Below are 17,282 nucleotides of genomic sequence, written 5' to 3'. Positions count from 1 at the left end.
GCTCCTAAATTTAACTCACCTCCCTTTCCTTAGGTGCTTTCTGCCAGCCACGTGGGCTCAGGGTGGGGGGTGGGTGGGGTAAAAGTGACCCCCCCCCCAGGCCCTAATCTGAGTCCTTCCCTCGCTGGAGAAGTCTGCTCTCCTGTGCTTTGATTTTTTGGAAATGACACCCTTGCATTTCCCGTCCTGCATTTCGCCCCCCAATAATTTGGCAAGAGAAATATCTTGACGTTACGGCCACCTTTAATTAAACTCCTCACCCCCTCCCCCCAAAAAAAAATTTGGTGCCGGTTTGTCGTGTGGATATGCGGGGTTCGTTTTGACAGCGTACTGCGCTCCGTCTCTTCCTCTCCCGAATGGCCGGCGGCTCCTCAGCTTTTGCAAATGAAATAATGCTACTTCTCCCCCCCCCCCAATCTCCTCACCCTACAAAACTCCAGGGATAACATTTTGCCAGGCACACAGCCCCCCCCCCCCCCCCCCCGCCTGGCTTCCTAACACTAATGGTGAATTTCTTAGAAAGGTTTTCTGAGTGTGGAAGCCTCTTCTAGCCAAAGGTAGAAACTTGAAACAGTATTACTTCCTGGTCATTTTTAATCCCCCTAGTGCAGGGGTGTCCAAACTTGGGAACTTTAAGACGTGTGGACTTCAACTCCTAGAATTCCCCAGCCAGCTTCTAGGAGTTGAAGTCCACACGTCTTAAAGTTCCCAAGTTTGGACACCCCTGCCCTAGTGCAATGGGAAGGAAGAGATTCGTTTGGATAACACTAAAAAATCCCGGCCGTCTGGCCACGGATTGGCCACGGGTGCGTGGCACTCGACTGGCAACACAGCGCAACGCAGCATCGTCTTGGATGGATGTTGGCTGCGGTCACCCTTTTTCAGAGAAGCAGGTGAGAGGCTGAAGCAGAGCAGGAAATGGGCCAATCCTTAGCCCTGCCAGGTGTTTTTCTACCTGGAAAAGGTGCCCCTTGGTTTGGTAAAGATCCTGGCTTCTCATGGTGATTTTTTTTTTTTTTTTTGCCATCGTGGCTCGGAGCGCCTGATGAAATTCCGGAGGGGGCCCTTTTGCAAAAATTGCACGGCTTCTGAAAAGGGCTCGTCACTACTCCAGATTGGGTTAAGCTCAGCTCTGAAAAGCGAGGGAAAACTCCCACCCCCACCCCAAATTCTGGGTTTCAGTGCTTCGCTATACAGGTGGGAATGCAAGCTTTCGTGTCATCTTGCAGGTAACAGGTTTGGGACAAGTCACAAAACACGTCTCCTTTTTACAATCTTGGTGGTGTTTGTTTGTTGGATGTTCTTCCCGTTATTCAAATAAAGCTGTTGGTGAAAGGAAGGAAAGGAAAAGAAGAAAGAAAAGGAAGGAAAGGGAGGAAGGAAAAAAAAAAGATTCCCCTCTCTCCATCCCATTTGTTTGTCGCCAATCTTTTGAGAAGCCTTTTCTTATACAGCATCCGTGGAGTTTTATATAATGTACAACACACAAATGGTGTCTTAATAAAACTGTTTACATCCTTCTTGTTGCGTCGTGTGCTGTTTAGGGGTATGCGAGCTGGATTTCCGAGCTGATTCGTGGGTGGACAGAAAGGGTCCATCCAGTTCAGCTCCAGTTTTATTTCCACGGGAGTCAAGTTAGGGACGTTTTGGAAGGAGAGAAAGGGAAAATCCCACCCTCCCAGGGATCTTTCCCAACAACTCGGGTTTAGAAACATCGGACAATGGTGGTGGGGGAATTTTCTAAAGCAGGGGTCTCCAACCTTGGCAACTTTAAGACGGGTGGACTTCAGCTCCCAGAATTCCCCAGACAGCCTTCCTCCCTCTCTTGTGCTACCCATTTTTGCATCCAACTCTGGAAAAAAGGACATGGCTGCTTTAAACAGTTGGTTCATTAAAGCCTCTTTCTCTCCCTCCCTCTCTGTCTCTCTCTCTCCCCCCCTTCTCCCTCTTCCCACCCATTTTTGCATCCAAGTCTGAAAAAAAGGATATGGCTGCTTTAAACAGTTGGTTCATTAAAGCCTCTTTCCCTCCCTGTCTTCCTCCCTCCCTCTCTCTCCCCCCTTCTCCCTCTCTCCCCCTTCCTCCCCCTCCCTCTTCCCACCCATTTTTGCATCAAAAGTCTGGAAAAAAGGACATGGCTGCTTTAAGCAGTTGATTCATTAAAGCCTCTTTCTCTCCCTCCCTCTCTCCCCACCCATTTTTGCAACCAAGTCTGAAAAAAAATATGGCTGTGTTAAACAGTTGGTTCATTAAAGCTCTCTCCCCCCCCTCCTTCCCTCTCCATATCCTTTCTCTCTTCCCACCCATTTGTGCACCCAAGTCTGAAAAAAGGACACAGCTGCTTTGAACAGTGGGTTCATTAAAGCCACTCCAAGCCACAGCATTCTTAACAGGAACCTGAGGGAAGATGGGCTTGCTTGTCCAAGCTGGTTTTGAGAGTCCTCAAAGTTCTGTTTCCTTCCAGAAGCTTCGGCAGACGATCGCAACTGCTCTCCCCAAATCAGTGCCTCACACCAGATCCCTTGAACTGGGTTTATTGTGGCCATGATGGCTTGTTCCGAATTCTAAGAAAAGGAAGCGGGCGGTGGAGAGAGATGCGGTCCTAAAATTCACACCAGCTTTGTGCATTAAAAAAACAACAATGAAGGGCTACAGGTCTGTCCTTTCCAAAAGCTGCCGAATCTTGGCCACCCGTAAGAGACAAGCGAGTGGACTCTGGGTGCATCGGAGCCGGGTGCGATTCTAGCCATGGTTTCAACAGATTATAAGACTTCGGCTGCAGTTCTGCACTGCTTGTAAGATATGGGTCAGGAGAGTGCTGGGTAAATTACCCCCAATTAGGTATAAGTGAGTTTTCCCTCTGGGTAACAGCTCACAAGGCTATGACCCAATCGCAACAGGGACATTTAGCCCTGATGATGTTACCTAGTTGGGTCATGAAACGTCTGCAAGAAAACAACTAAGCTCAGAGAGCACCAAGGACCCCACAGTTCTCTTCCTCTTTACCTTCCTCTCCTCCTCTTCCTCTTCTTTTTCTTTCTCCCCCCTCTCCCCCTCCTCCTTTCCATAAGCCCCATTCCCTTCTAGCACCAACAATGTTACCATAAATTACTCCAAATTAGGTAAAAGTGAGTTTTCTCTCTGGATAACAGCTCACAAAGCTATATCCAATCGCAACAGGGACATTTAGCCCTGATGATGTTACCTAGCTGGGTAATGAGACATCTGCAAGAAAACAACTAAGCTCAGAGAGGACTAAATACCCCATAATACTCCTTCTCTTCCTCCTCTTTTCTAGCCCTGATTATGTTACTTAGTTGGGTCCTGAAACATCCGCAAGAAAACCACCAAGCTCCAAGAGCATTTGACCTCTATTGGGTAGAATCGACTTTCTAATCAGGAGTTCGAGTAATGAAGGAAAAAGTTTGGGGAGCTTTTGGGGTTCAAATCATCTGGAAATGTGCAGATCCTCTTGAGAAGCAACAAACTATTTTTGTCCACTCAAAATGGAGCCCTGGAGTGGTGCAGTCGGAAGAACTGGTGTGTGTGTGTTTTAAAAGAACTTTGTGGGGTGGGGTCTCCTTTTTGGCATAGTCATCGTCTTGGTTGCATTCCAACGTGCCGAGGGGTTGCTGGCCCTGGCCTTGAGGCCTTCTCAGCTCTTGGGGCTGACTTGACTGGAGGACACGGAGGAAACCTCCGTCTTCTGGGAGGCCACGTCAGACTCATCCGTCATGGGTCTGCCGCACACCGTCTCCATGATGCAGGCACGGAACTGGGAAGGGAGGAGACAGGAATTTTATGACTGCCTGGGAATTGACCGCCTGAGAGGCTCTCATAATACAGAATAGCAGAGCATGCGGTAGTGCCAGAAACTGGAAGGCCAGCTGATCACACGCTTATGCATGCTAGTAATTGGAAGGCTAGCTGGCTGGTGCGCACGCACGTGCCAAAAACTGGAAGTTCATTTTCTGGCCAGTGCATGCCACCTGGGCAGCTCCTCTTCCGGGTTGCAGCCCTGACGAGAGCACACGGGCTCCCTTTTCTGTGCGCCGAACCAGCAATAATGCCAGCAGCAACCCACCACTGTGCGAACTGTTAATTGAGAAGATTCCTGCACATAGGCTTTTAGCAATAAAACATGTTAAGATATTAAATTTAGTAACTGGAACAATAAAGTATACAATGGGTCAGAACACACAGTTGTAGTTGATTGGTTGGAGAGTGCTGGCTCTTGCGTGAGGCAATATGTACTGTGATTGGTTGCTGTGGGTATAAAGGGGGAGTTTCTCTCCCCCCCCCCGCCTTTTTCTTCTGTCTGCTCTGTGTGCTGTTTAGATTTACCTCACGATGTTCCTATGTCCCATACTATCTTGTCTGCTTATGCATGAGGTAATCTGCAACTGCAATTGGTTGCTGTGGATATAAATGGGGGTGGGTGGGTGTTCCCTTCCCCCCCTTTTTCTTCTGTCTGCTCTGTGTGCTGTTGTTACCTCATGATGTTCTAATGTCCCTGACTATCTTGTCTGCTCGTGCATGAGGCAATCTGCACTGCGATTGGTTGCCATGGGACTAAAGGGGGAGTTTCTCCTTTTTCCCGCCTTTTCTTTTCTTCTGTGTGCTTGGTATACTCTCTGAAGATTTACCTCAGGATGTTCCTGACTCTCTTGTCGGCTGAAAGTATAAATGTGAAATATATTTATTTACATAAAATTAGATCTTTGTTTCAGCGTCTCTGACTTCAATGTGGACACCTGCTGGACAATTCCCTGACAAAGCAGTTTCGTTGGACCTTCAGGTGGAAACGTGGCCTTTTTGCACCTGACACACTCACCTGCTTGTTCATGAAGCAGTAGATGATGGGGTTGTAGACGCAGGAGCTCTTGGAGAAGAAGGCAGGGATGGTGACCAAGCGCAGGTCGAAGCCGTGCTGAGGATTGTTCACCATGTACATGGCCAGAGCGGCATACGGAACGTAGCAGATGCAGAAGGATCCCACCATCACAACCACCATGCGGGAGACCTCTCGCTCAGCCTTCTGGGTGGTGGCCGACTCTTGCTGCTGAGCGGCTACCTGCGGACAACCGGTCCATAGAGTTGTGATATTTTACAGCACTATTGAGATGACTGAGTTGGATCATGAAACATTTGCAAGAAAACTGCCAACACCAAGGACCCACAGTTCTTTTTCTTCCTTCCTCCTCCTCCTCCTCTCCACAAATCCTACTCCCTTCTAGTATTGATGATGTTCTCTAGTAGGGTGATGAAATGTCTGCAAGAACATAATCAAGTCCAGAGAGCATCGAGGACCCCACTGACATTCTCCTCCTCCTCCTTCTGGCCACCCGAAAGAGGCAAGGTGGGGAGTCTGGGTGCATTGGAGCTGGGTGCGATTCCAGCCATGGTTTCAACATATTATAAGACCTAGGATGCAGCTCTGCACTGCTTGCAAGATATGGATCAGGAGAATGCTGGGTAAATTACCCCAAATTACGTAAAAGTGAGTTTTCCCTCTGGGTAACAGCTCAACCAAGTTATGACCCAATCACAACAGGGACATTTAGCCCTGATGATGTTACCTAGTTGGGTCATGAAACATCTGCAAGAAAACAACTAAGCTCAGAGAATACCAAGCAGAGGTGGTTTTCTTTCAGTTTGGCCCGATTTGGCTGAACCAGTAGTGGTGGCAGCGGGAGGCGCCACCTGCCCACCCTAACACTTCTGCGCATGCACAGAAGTGGCGCATGGGCACGCGGGCCAAATGGTAGTAAAAAGAATAGAAACCCAGCACTGGTACCAAGTACCCCACAATCCTCCTCCTCATATTGAAGTTGATTATAACATAAACTACAACGAAAGGAAAGATTAGGATAAAAAGGAAGGGCAGTGCAGGATTTTAAAAGAAGACAAAGAAAAATGCTGTTGACTTCTGGCTCTTTCCAACACAATCAAATGCTAACACACTGACAGTTTGAACTTTCTACACGATATTGAGTTACTACAAGCCATGTCTACAACGGGTCTCTTCATAGTGTTGAATACCAGCTCTGGAGCTCATATCTCCCAGAAGACTGTAAATCCATGCAGGTAGTTTTCGACTTACAACAGTTCATTTAGTGACCTTTCAAAGTTACAACGGCATTGAAAACAGGGACTTACAGCCGGACTTACGACCAGCGATGGGATTCAGCCCGTGGGCACCACTTTGGGAGAACCGGTGGTTAACTTTCTGAGCAGTTTGGTGAACTGGTTGTTGGGAGAAATCATGAGGGCAGAGAACTGGTTGTTCAATTATTTGAATCCCACCACTGCTTACAACCCTTGTAGCTTCCCCCTAGTCACGCGATCAAAATTCAGATGTTTGCTTCATATTTAAGACGGTCGCAGTGTCCCGGGGTCCCGGAGCACTTTTTGTGACCCTCTGACAAGCAAAGTCAATGGGGATTCACTTAACAACTGGGTTACTAACTTATCAATGACAGTGATTCACTTAACGACTGGGAAAAGAAAGGTCATAAAATGGGGTGAAACAGACTTAACAACGGTCTCCTTTATCAAAGGAAATTGTAGTCGCAACTTGAGGACTACCTATAGTCCAGACAGAGCATCCGTCACTTACCGCCCGGAGGGCACCCAGGAGCCGCGCATAGGAGAAGATGATGAGGGTGAGCGGTACGAGGAAGCAGAAGATGAAGAGGAACCAAGAGTAATACTCGCTCTTGTATTTGGTGCCCACTGTATACCAGTCGGGCCCACAGGAACACTGCAGTCCTTCTGGGAGGAACCTGGAAAATGGAAAGACATTGCCAGGGGCGGAAAGATAGATTCCTAGGGCTGGAAGGGGACCTTGGAGGTCTTCTAGTCCAACCCCTTGCTCAAGCAAGAGACCCTAAGCTGTTTCAGACAGATGTTGTCCAATCTCCTCTTGAAAACCACGATTGATGATAGAAGGAAGGAAGGGATGAAAGGGGCCTTAGAGGTCTTCTAGTCCAACCCCTTGCTCAAGCAGGAGGGAGATTCTATATACCATTCCGGAAAAACGGCTGTCCAATATCTTCTTGAAATCCCCCAGGGATGAAGGAAGGAAGGGAGGAAGGAAGGGAGGGAGGGAGGGAGGACGGAAAGGAAGGAAGGAAGGAAGGAAGAGAGATGAAGGAAGGGAAGGAGGGAGGGAAGGGAGATGAAGGGAGATGAAGGGAGGGAGGGAGGGAGGAAGAGTTGGAAGAGACCTTGGAGGTCTTCTAGTCCAAACCCCTGCCCAAGCAGGAGACCCTATACCCGTGATGGCGAACCTATGGCACGCGTGCCACAAGTGGCACGCGGAGCCATTTGTCAGGGCACGCGAGGCGCTGCCCTGTCAGCTAGCCAGCGCGCATGTGCGCGCTGGCCAGCTGAGTTCACCTTTTTAAAAGCTATTTTTCGCCTTCCCCAGGCTCCAGAGGCTTTATAGGAGCCTGGGGAGGGCGAAAAGAGCCTCCCCCGCCCCCTCCGGAGGCTTCAGGGACCATCCCGAGGCTTCCCTGAAGCCTTCGGAACACTTAAAACCACCCTCCGAGCAACCCGGAAGTGACTTCCGGGTTGCTCGGATGGTCGTTTTAAGCGCTCTGAAGGCTTCAGGGAAGCCTCGGGACGGTCCCTGAAGCCTCCGGGGGGGCGGGGGAGGCTCTTTTCGCCCTCCCCAGGCTCCTATAAAGCCTCTGGAGCCTGGGGAAGGCGAAAAAATCATGCAAAAATGGGTGCATTGTGCGCGCATGCGCACTGGGGGCGCGTTGCATTATGGGAGCGGCACGCCTGCACACGACCCCCCCGCGCTCCCCCCACTTGTGGCACGTGAGCCAAAAAAGGTTCGCCATCGCTGCCCTATACCATTGCGGTTGTCCAAGCTCTTCTTCAAAACCTCCAACGTTGGAGCACCCACAACCTCCGGAGGCAACTCGTACCACTGATTAATTGTTCTCACAGTCAGGAAGAGACTCATACAATCCATCACAGGACGGGAAGGGACTTTGCAGGTCTTCTAATCCAAGCCCCAAGTCAGGAAACTTTATACCATCCTGCACAAATGGTTTTTGATTCTGAACAAAATATTCAAAATAGAGCTGGAAGGGACCTTGGAGGTCTTCTAGTCCAACCCCCTGCTCAAACAGCAGGCCCTACACCATTTTAGAAAAATGGCTGTCCCATCTCTTCTTGAAAACCTCCAGTGATGAAGCATTCACAACTTCTGGAGGAAAGCTATTCCGCTGATTTATCATTCTCACTCTCAAAAAATTCCTTCTGATTTCTGCAGTAGATTGGATCCCTCTTTAACTATCTTCCACCCATTGCTTCTTCTTGTCCCACCCACGGGTGCAACCCCCGCCTTCCACGAGGGCCCTTCAAGTACCAAAAGACGGCTACCATGTCCCCCCTAAGCCTTCTCTTCCCTAGGCTAAACACACCTCGTTTGCATAGCTGTTCATCATATGATTTCATCATATTCGTTCAAGCAACAATATGAAGAGAATCATAGAATCCTAGGGCTGGAAGGGACCTTAGAGGTCATCTAGTCCAACCCCCTGCCCATGGCAGGAATCCGTACAACACCCCGGACCAATGGTTATCCAATTTTTTTTCCTTGAAGACTTCCAGTGATGTAGGGGAAACTACTTCCTGGAGGAGAAACTACTCTGGTTTCTCTCTGTGCCCGTCAAACCTGCTCCAGCCGAAGAATGGGGGCATGGAGACCCCAATTCCAATGACCCATGTGGTCGCCACCACTACCATAGAATGCTTGGCGTTGAAACGGAAGTTCCCCAGTGGCTTGCAGATCACGATGTAGCGTTCGAAGGCCAGGAAGGCCAAGGACCAGCCGGTGACCAGACCTGGGGACAACGGACAGACAGAGACAGACAGACAGACATGGATAGGGGGAGAATTAGAAGTAGACAATTGCAGGAGCTCAGAATCTAAACGCCCAACCAAGAATATAAGCCCTCAACTCTCTACCTTCATCCTTACTTTCAGGCAGGCGTGGGGTTCAGCCGGATCGGATCGGTTCAACAGAACTGATCATTCTGGTGAGCAGTTGCCCTCCCTGCTCTTTCCTGTCCTATATTTCCCTGTTTTTTAGCTCAGCTGATTCCCTGGCACAGTGGATTTCTGCGCTCCAATTGTTTTATTCACCGGCGCTGACATGGAAGGTAGGTTTTAAGCTTAAAAGGGGTGCTTTTTGAATGCTGCCCATGCTCACCAAACCGGTTTTTAAACTGGTTGCACCCCACCACTGCTTTCAGGGCCGTGTTTCTCAAGGTTGGCCACTTGAAGAGGAATGGACTTCAACTCCCAGGATTCCCCTGCCAGCTTGCTTTAAGAGGCGTGGTCCTCGGTGCCGACTGGAGGATCCTGGGAGTTGGAGTCTACGCCTTCTAAAGTGGTCAAAATTGAGAAAGACTGCCCTAAACATTCAACGAAATGGGGACTTCAACTCCCAAGATTCTCTCGCTAGCCCTGATGGCCACACCTCTTAAAAAAAGTGGCTGGGGACTCCTGGGAGTTGAAGTCCATCCCGCTTCAAAGGACCAAGCCTGAGAGCAGGACCCACCTGGGGGGAAATAACCTTTTCCAGTCCTCGCATTTACCTGCCACTGAGCCTAGGAAGGCCTCTATCCTGCAGACCTGACGTCCGAAGAAGAAGTAACCTTGGGAGCTGGATAGGAAGACCGTGAAAACCGCAAAGACGCAGAAGATAAATCCGGCAAAGGAGATGTTGACCAAGATGTAGTTGAGCGGCTGCCTCAGCTTCTTGTACTTGATGGTGACCAAGAGGATGATGGCGTTGAGGGGTGTCCCGGCGAAGAAGACCAGACCCATGAAGATGGTTTGGAAGTGGAAGGCCCACATGGGGGCGATGTGATATTGGGGGCCATCCCAGGGCTTCACGGAGGAGATGTTTTCATAGAGGTAGAAATCTTCTTCTTCTTCGGACATTCTCCCAAGCACGGGACACCAGTGTGGACCCTTCCAGAAGACTTCTCCCCTCCTATTATAGGACACCCATGGAGGACAAAGTCCACTTAAGGCTCAAGATGGGATCAGCTGCTAATCCTGATCATCCGAGATGCAAACTTGGGGATTAGGGATGTATAAGAATCCGGCCTTCTGTTCCATAAACCTTCTGAGAAAGTAATCTCATTTGTGGACTAGCTGCAACTGACCAAGCAGGATCTTGAGATCTTAGAGGACAAAGATGGGTAGGACCATAAGAGAAAAGCTATCCTCCTCAGCTTCTCTCGTTGGGGCCCAAGAAGTCAACTCTACCTTAGCTAGCATTCTGTCCAAATCTTGGTTTCTATCTATCCAACCAATGGAACTCATCGCACCGTTGAGTTGGGCTTCCAAAATTTGGTGGCCATCAAGAAGAAGAGTTTCCTCTATTGCTTTGTTGTCCTGGAATGACTTTGGACATTCCTACATTTGATGAGACTAAACTTCTGGTCAACTGACCAAGATAAAGTGGTTGAGAGGACCGGGGTCTTGACCATCATTGGCCCAACAAGATGTCCCATGGCTTAGTCCAGTAAACACCATCACCCTCAGTCCCAAGTAGCATGATGAGAGTTAGAAGAGTGTTTCTCAACCATGGCTCTTGAAGATGGGTGGACTCCAACTCCCAGAATTCTGGGAATTGAAGTCCACTCATCTTCAAGTAATAAAGATTGAGAAACAATGAGTCAGAGCAGTGACGGTGAACCTTTTCGGCAACGAGTGCCGAAACTGGAACATGTGCACCAGGGGTGGCATGCCACCGGTGTTACTGCCAGTTCGCTTGGCATGCACCGCCGCACTTTGCCTGCACATGCACAGTTGCCTTTGAATTGTTCTGCGCATGCGTAGGACATTATGAAATGACAAAAAAACATGGGTGACTGGCGAACCAGTTCAGGGGCGTGGCCAGCCTGCTCTCCCGACCGAAGATTCGGTGACCGAATCACAATTGCAACTACCGGTGTGCCCGAAGTGGTGCAAACTGGTAGCAACCCACCTCTGGTGCTCACGCTGGAGCCCAGAAATGGGATCAGCTGGCCGGTGCACATGCGTGCGTCAGCCAGCTGGTCTTCACACATGCCGGAGCGCTGGAAACTGGAAAATCAGCTGGCCGTTGCGTGCTGGTCTTCTGTTTTCTGGTGGGTGCATGAGCGCCAGCTAGCTGGTCTTCGTATTTCCGGCCCTCTGGCACGTGTGAAGGCCAGCTCATCAGCGCGCATGGGCATGCCGGGAAGCAGAAGAGGAGCTGGTGGTGGCCTGTGTGCCCAGAGAGAGGCCATAGGTTTGCCATCACGGGGTTAAAGGGTGAAACCTGATTCTGATTGACAGTGATGGATTCTTGAACGTTGCTACAGTTAGTCCTTGGCTTACAACCATCCATTTAGTGACTGTTTGAAGTCACATCGGGACTGAAAAAAGTGACTTATGTCATTTTTCACATTTTTGACCATTGCAACATCCCTATGGTCAAGGGATAAAAATTCGGACATTTGGCAACTGACTCACATTTACGACGGTTGCAGGGTTCCCCGGGGTCAGGCGATCCCCTTTTGCGGCCACCTGACAAGCAAAGTTAATGGGAAACCAGGTTCACTTAACGACCGTGTTTCTAGCTGAACAACTGCAGCAATTCATTTAACAACGGAGGCAAGAAAGGTCATAAAATGGAGCAAAACTCGCATAACGTCTCTCTCACTTAGTGGCAGACATTTTGGGGGGCTCCGTTGTCATCGTAAGTTGAGGACTTCCTATGTTTTTTTTTTGTTTTTTTAACCAGCCAAGAGAGAAGATAACTTTGGAGAAATATGGAGAATTGTTTTGTTTTCAACGTAACAGAACTAGATCTTTCTAGGATTTAAAAAAATATGATTTATCATCACAGGAATGAATTTTGAGATTATGCTACATTGCTAACTCTGTAGCCTCTATGTAGAAGTTGTCCTCGTTTAGCAACTGTCTCATTTAGTGACCATTTCTAGTTTACAACGGTGATGAAAAAGTCACTTGGCAACCCATCCTCCTCTCACTTATGACCTTCACACGTCTGTAAAGCAAAGGAAAGCTGAAATCAGAAAGTAAGCCGAGTTGCGGTTTCACTTAGTGGCTGTTTCATTTAACATCTGAGTCACAAATTGTGCAAATAAGTAGGTTCGTTTGGGTTGTTTCAGCAACTGAATTTGATGCACGTAGAAAGGGAACGGGGTTGATTTCTCAAGGTCTCTCATTCTCTTTGGGCCACGGTTTCACTTAGTAGCTGCTTCACTTAACAACCAAGTTGCCCGCTCCGATTGTGGTCACTAAATGAGGACTGCTTGTATATTTTCCCCCTTCAATTCATTGTTTGGCTCGAGTTTTAACAACACTCATTGTAAAAATGCTTGGGACTGCAGCGCCATGTTCTGGATGCATTTTTGGAGGACTCCCGCCCCCATAATCCCCGACTCCCAGAGTCACTGGAGCTGAGGGTCATTTACATTTAGCAAATTGTCACTCTTTCTTCTCAAGGGCCTCCAGGAAAATGAAAATATTCTGTGCAAGCAAAAAACACAAGAATAATAACTTGTTCTCCCAGTTGGCAGGAGTCAGAAATGAAATTTGAGCCTCTGATTAGCAGTCTGCCCAAAAGAAACAGCTGCAAACCATCTGAAGCAGCTGGCTCGTTGGTCTAGGGGTATGATTCTCGCTTAGGGTGCGAGAGGTCCCGGGTTCAAATCCCGGACGAGCCCAACTTTTAATGCCTCGGCTAACTTTTCCAGAAAGCAGAGGGAAAGACAGAGAACTACAGATTAAAAGTTGACGTGCATTGCTTGCTATACAGGTAGTCCTCAACTTACGACCACAACTGAGCCCAAAATGCATGTTCCTAAGTGAGACATGTATTAAGTGAGTTTTGCCCCATTTTACGATTTTTCTCGCTGCGCTGGTGAAGTGAATCACTGCAGTTGTTAAGTGAGTAACCCGGTTGTTAAGTGAATCTGGCTTCCCATGGACTTGGCTTGTCAGGAGGAGGGATCACCTGACCTCAGGGCACGTCGACCGTCATAAATGTGAGTCCATTGGCAAGCCCCCAAGTGTACATCGCACGTAGGCTGGGGAAGCTACAACGGTCGTAAGTCGCTCTTTTCAGTGCCGTTGTAACTTCAAATGGTCACTAAGCAAATTCTTGTAAATCGAGGACTCCCTGGTATGTCCTAGCTGGGGGATTCTGGGACTTGAAGTCCACACAGTTACCAAGGTTGAGAGTCAATGGTCTAAGCCAGGGGTGTCCAAACTTGGCAACTTTAAGACTTGTGGACTTCAACTCCCAGAATTCCCCAGCCAGCAGAGCTGGCTGGGGAATTCTGGGAGTTGAAGTCCACAAGTCTTAAAGTTGCCAAGTTTGGACACCCCTGGTCTAAGCAGTCCATTTATCCGATGAAATATTACAGGTTTTGTTTTTTTAAATCCAAAAAGGTTATCCCAGACTCCTTCTGGATTTTACTACCATTTTACACTAACACGGCTCTCATGGAACATGATATTTTGAGGAGCAGTTTTAAAACCTGGCAAATTTGAGTGGTCAAGATGCAACTCTCAAGGGAGGGACGTCATGCAGGAGTTGGACATGACTCTGGGGTAAAATCTCCCGGTTCGGCCTGATTCGGCTAAACTGGTAGGGACAATTGTTGTTGGTTCTGCGAACCAGTAGTAAAAATAATAATAATTCTGAGGATTGCGTGGTTCAGCTGTGAGCTGTGCGATCGTTGGAAGCTTTCCCCCCGCTTTTTAAAGCATTTTTTTTCCTGCCACTTCAGGCGAATAGGCAGGGGAAAAAATGCTTTAAAAAGTGAAGATCCCAAGAAAACATAAACAGATCTGCAAGAGACACCTATAACAACAGAAAAAGAAAGCGAGAGAGGAGGAGAGAATGAGAGGAAGGGGGGGAAAGAAGAAAGAGGTAAGGAGAGGAGGATGGAAAGGAGAGAAAGAGAAAGAGAGAGGGTAGGAAGGGGAAGAGTAGGAGAAAGGGAAGGGAAGAAGGAAGGGGAAGGAGAGGAGGAAGGAAGAAAGTAGAGAAGGGAGGGAGGGAGAAAAGAAAGGGAAAAGAAGGTGGTGTTACAACAGGCAGAAGGGATGGTAAATAAAGCCACCCAAAATGTATATTATAACCTTTTAAATCGAATAACAAATGTATAAGAATGACAAATGTAAAGAAGAAGAACTTTGTGAATGTATACCTATAATTGTATGTAAGGGAATAAAAAAGAAAAAAAATTGGGAAAAAAGTGAAAAAAATGCTTTAAAAAGCATTTTTTCCTTCTGCCTATTTGCCGAAAAAAATGTTTTAAAAAGTGGAAAAAACCACGCCCACCCAGTCACATGACCCCTTCCAAGCCACACCCACAGAACCGGTGGCCAAAAAATTTAGATTTCACCACTGGCCTGACCACTTAATATTCCTTCTCTTCATCCCTAGAGGCTTTCAGGAAGAGATTGGCCTGCCATTTGTCAGAAAGGGTGTAGGGTCTCCTGCTTGGGTGGGGTGTGTGGACTAGATGACCTACAAGGTCCCTTCCAGCCTCTGTTAATCTATTCTAATCCTTTTGTTCAGAGGAGGACACTCCAATGAAACCTTTTGTAGAATTTACACTCTGGCAAAGCTTTTCAATTCTCCAGTAGTTACGATGGCACCCAGGCCACCAAGGTCTACCAAGGGTTGAAGGCTCCATGTTTTAACCCTGGAGATATCTCCATCTCCCAGCTTCAGGGGAAGAAGAAGAAGGAGTAAGCCTAAGGTGCTTTTCCAAAAGGTAAAACTGAAGTTTCTTCTGCTTTGAAAAAAATCACTTCTTGTTCAAGGAGCATCTTCAGTCCAGGAAGAAGAAGGAGAAGGAGAAAAGGAGGAGGAGGGGGAGGTAGAAGGGAGGGGGAAAGGAGAGGGGGGGAGGAAGAAGGGGAAGAAAGAGGAAGGGGAAGAGGGAGGGAAAAGAGTATGAGGAAGAGGAAGATGAGGATGAAGGGAAGGAAGGAGGAGGAGGAAGGAGGAGGAGGAGAGAAAGGAGAAGAAGGAGGAAGAAGGAAGAAGGAGAAGAAGAAGATAAAGGAAGAGAAGAAGAAGAAGGAAGAAGAAGGAGGAGGAGGTGGTAGAAGAAGGAAGAGGAGGAGAAGGAGAAGATTAAGATTCTTGGATGAGATGTTTTCAAGGAAAAAACACCAACTGGAGAGTCCAGTTATCTTTTGGGGGAAAACACCTTTGGGACAATGATGGAGAATCTCCATGGACAACCAGAAGCCAACTGTGCCATCTCCTGCTTCTGAGCACTCTGGAGACCTCACATGGTGGCCATGGTGAGAAAGCAAACACTGGACTAAGATGCCCCTTGGCCTGATCCCCGGAGGCTAATCTGGCTGAGGTCCTCTCCCTGCTGGGGGCATCCTGGAGAGTCGTGTGGCTTCTAGGCGGTTGCTGGCACTGTGTGTCACCTGCGCCTGGCACCGGAGGAAGGGGTGGTGGGTCAGGGATGAGCAGATGGAAGCAGCTTACCGAGAAGAGCTTGGACCAGCCCCCGACCCAGGACGGAGAGGGGGATTAAGGGCACAAACTGATTACTCCAAAGTCCCATCCATCTCCTCTTCCCCCTCACTCAACCACCCCTCCCACTGAGTTAATCCCATGGAGGGGTGGAGGCCACTGCCTCTGGCCTTGGATCATTGAAGTGGAAACTTTTCTTGAGTTGTGGACTCTTCCTTCCTTCCTTCCTTTCTTCTTTTTTCTTCCTTCTTTCCTTCTTTCCTTTTCTTCCTTTTCCTTCCTTTCTTTTTTCTTTCCTTCCTTCCTTCCTTCCTTCCTTCCTTTTTCTTTCTTTCTTTCCTTTTCCTTCCTTCCTTTTTTCCTTCCTTCCTTCCTTCTGTAGGAAGTTAAAACCCACCCCTCTCCTAGAAAAATGAAATATCCTGGGAAATATTGAAAAAGGCAGAATATTATATTTCCCTGGATCAGAAATGGAAAAACATATTTTTAGGCAGGAAGCCCCCACCTTTGTCAATGGGCTATTAAAATGCCTGGGCCAGTCTATTCTACATAACAAATATCTCCCCCTTCAGCTCCAGGGAGATGGGATTAAGCCATGATAGTATTATCCCTTTACCCATCTCACCACAGGGCACCTGGGAAGAAGCAATGCTCAACCAAGCTTGGGACTAAAAGGCACATAACCTACAAAGTTAGCTAGGACCCCCTCCCCATTGGTCTGACAACCAATAATATTTCTTACACAGGAACAGGAAATAGAGAGGTGGGGCTGAACAGAGAGTATAAAAAACCCCAGGAACTCTCAGGAAGCCTCTTTTTTTCTCTCCTTTTTTCTTCACTCCTTTTTCTTTCTGGAAGCATCTGATCCCCCTTTTCTGTTCAGGACTCAAGCCATGGGATCCTGTCCATCATTAAACCATCTTTCCAAGCAGCCTCCATGTTTCCAGTGTCTTTTTCCCCACTTGGAGCTGAACCCAGAAGGACGTTTTCTTCCAACACTTACTTACTTCCTTCCTTCCTTCCTTCCTTCCTTCCTTCCTTCCTTCCTTCCTTCCTTCCTTCCTTCCTTCCTTCCTCCTCCCTCCCTCCCTTCCTTCCTTCCTCCTTCCTTCCTGTATTCCGTCCAATTACCTATATACCATTCGTGACAAATCGCTATCCAATCCTTTCTTGAGAAGCTCCAGCAATAAGTTATCTGACCTAGTCATTTATTTATCTGATTAGGTAATCAGATTAGGTCTCTTGGGCAGTGAGGTGGAGGCATCTGGTCACCTTCAGACGGACAAAAGTTTCCAGGTTGGTTTTTTTTCCTGTAGCCTGTATTTGTCAGGAAGGACATGAGAACAGAACAGAATAACCGAGTTGGAAGGGACCTTGGAGGTCTTCTAGTCCAACCCCCTGCTCAAGCAGGAGGCCTTATGCCATTTCAGACAAATGATTGTCCAACCTCTTCTTGAAAATCTCCAGTGATGGAGCCCCCTGCAACGTCTGGTGGCAACCAGTTCCACTGTTTAATTGTCCTCACTGTTATGAAATTTCTGCTTAATTCCAGGTTGCTTCCCTCCTTGATTAGTTTCCATCCGTTGTTTTTTCTCCTGCCTTGAGGTGCTTTGGAAAATAAATTCACCCTCTTTTCTTTGGGGCAGCCCCTCAAATATTGGAAGATGCTATCATGTCACCCTGGTCCTTCTGTTCCTCACTAGACATTGTATTGTATTATTCCCAGTTCCTGCAACCTTTATTT

General features: G+C 48.0%; 1 protein-coding gene across 1 annotated transcript; it reads right to left on the bottom strand.

Moving 5' to 3' along the window:
- Nucleotides 1-3,655: 3,655 nt before the first annotated feature.
- On the bottom strand, nucleotides 3,656-9,969 carry OPN1SW (opsin 1, short wave sensitive; the record flags this gene model as incomplete). Its single annotated transcript, XM_081958685.1, has 5 exons — nucleotides 3,656-3,775; nucleotides 4,835-5,074; nucleotides 6,620-6,785; nucleotides 8,696-8,864; nucleotides 9,621-9,969. The coding sequence occupies 5 exons, from the start codon at nucleotides 9,967-9,969 to the stop codon at nucleotides 3,656-3,658; spliced, it is 1,044 nt and encodes a 347-aa protein (XP_081814811.1).
- Between the last annotated feature and the right edge of the window lie 7,313 nt (nucleotides 9,970-17,282).

The sequence above is a fragment of the Natrix helvetica genome (genome assembly GCF_964273705.1).
Source record: "Natrix helvetica genome assembly, chromosome: 6".
Classification (NCBI taxonomy): domain Eukaryota; kingdom Metazoa; phylum Chordata; class Lepidosauria; order Squamata; family Natricidae; genus Natrix; species Natrix helvetica.
Note: the sequence above shows the minus strand (reverse complement) of the source record. Positions and strands in the feature narration are given on the sequence as shown.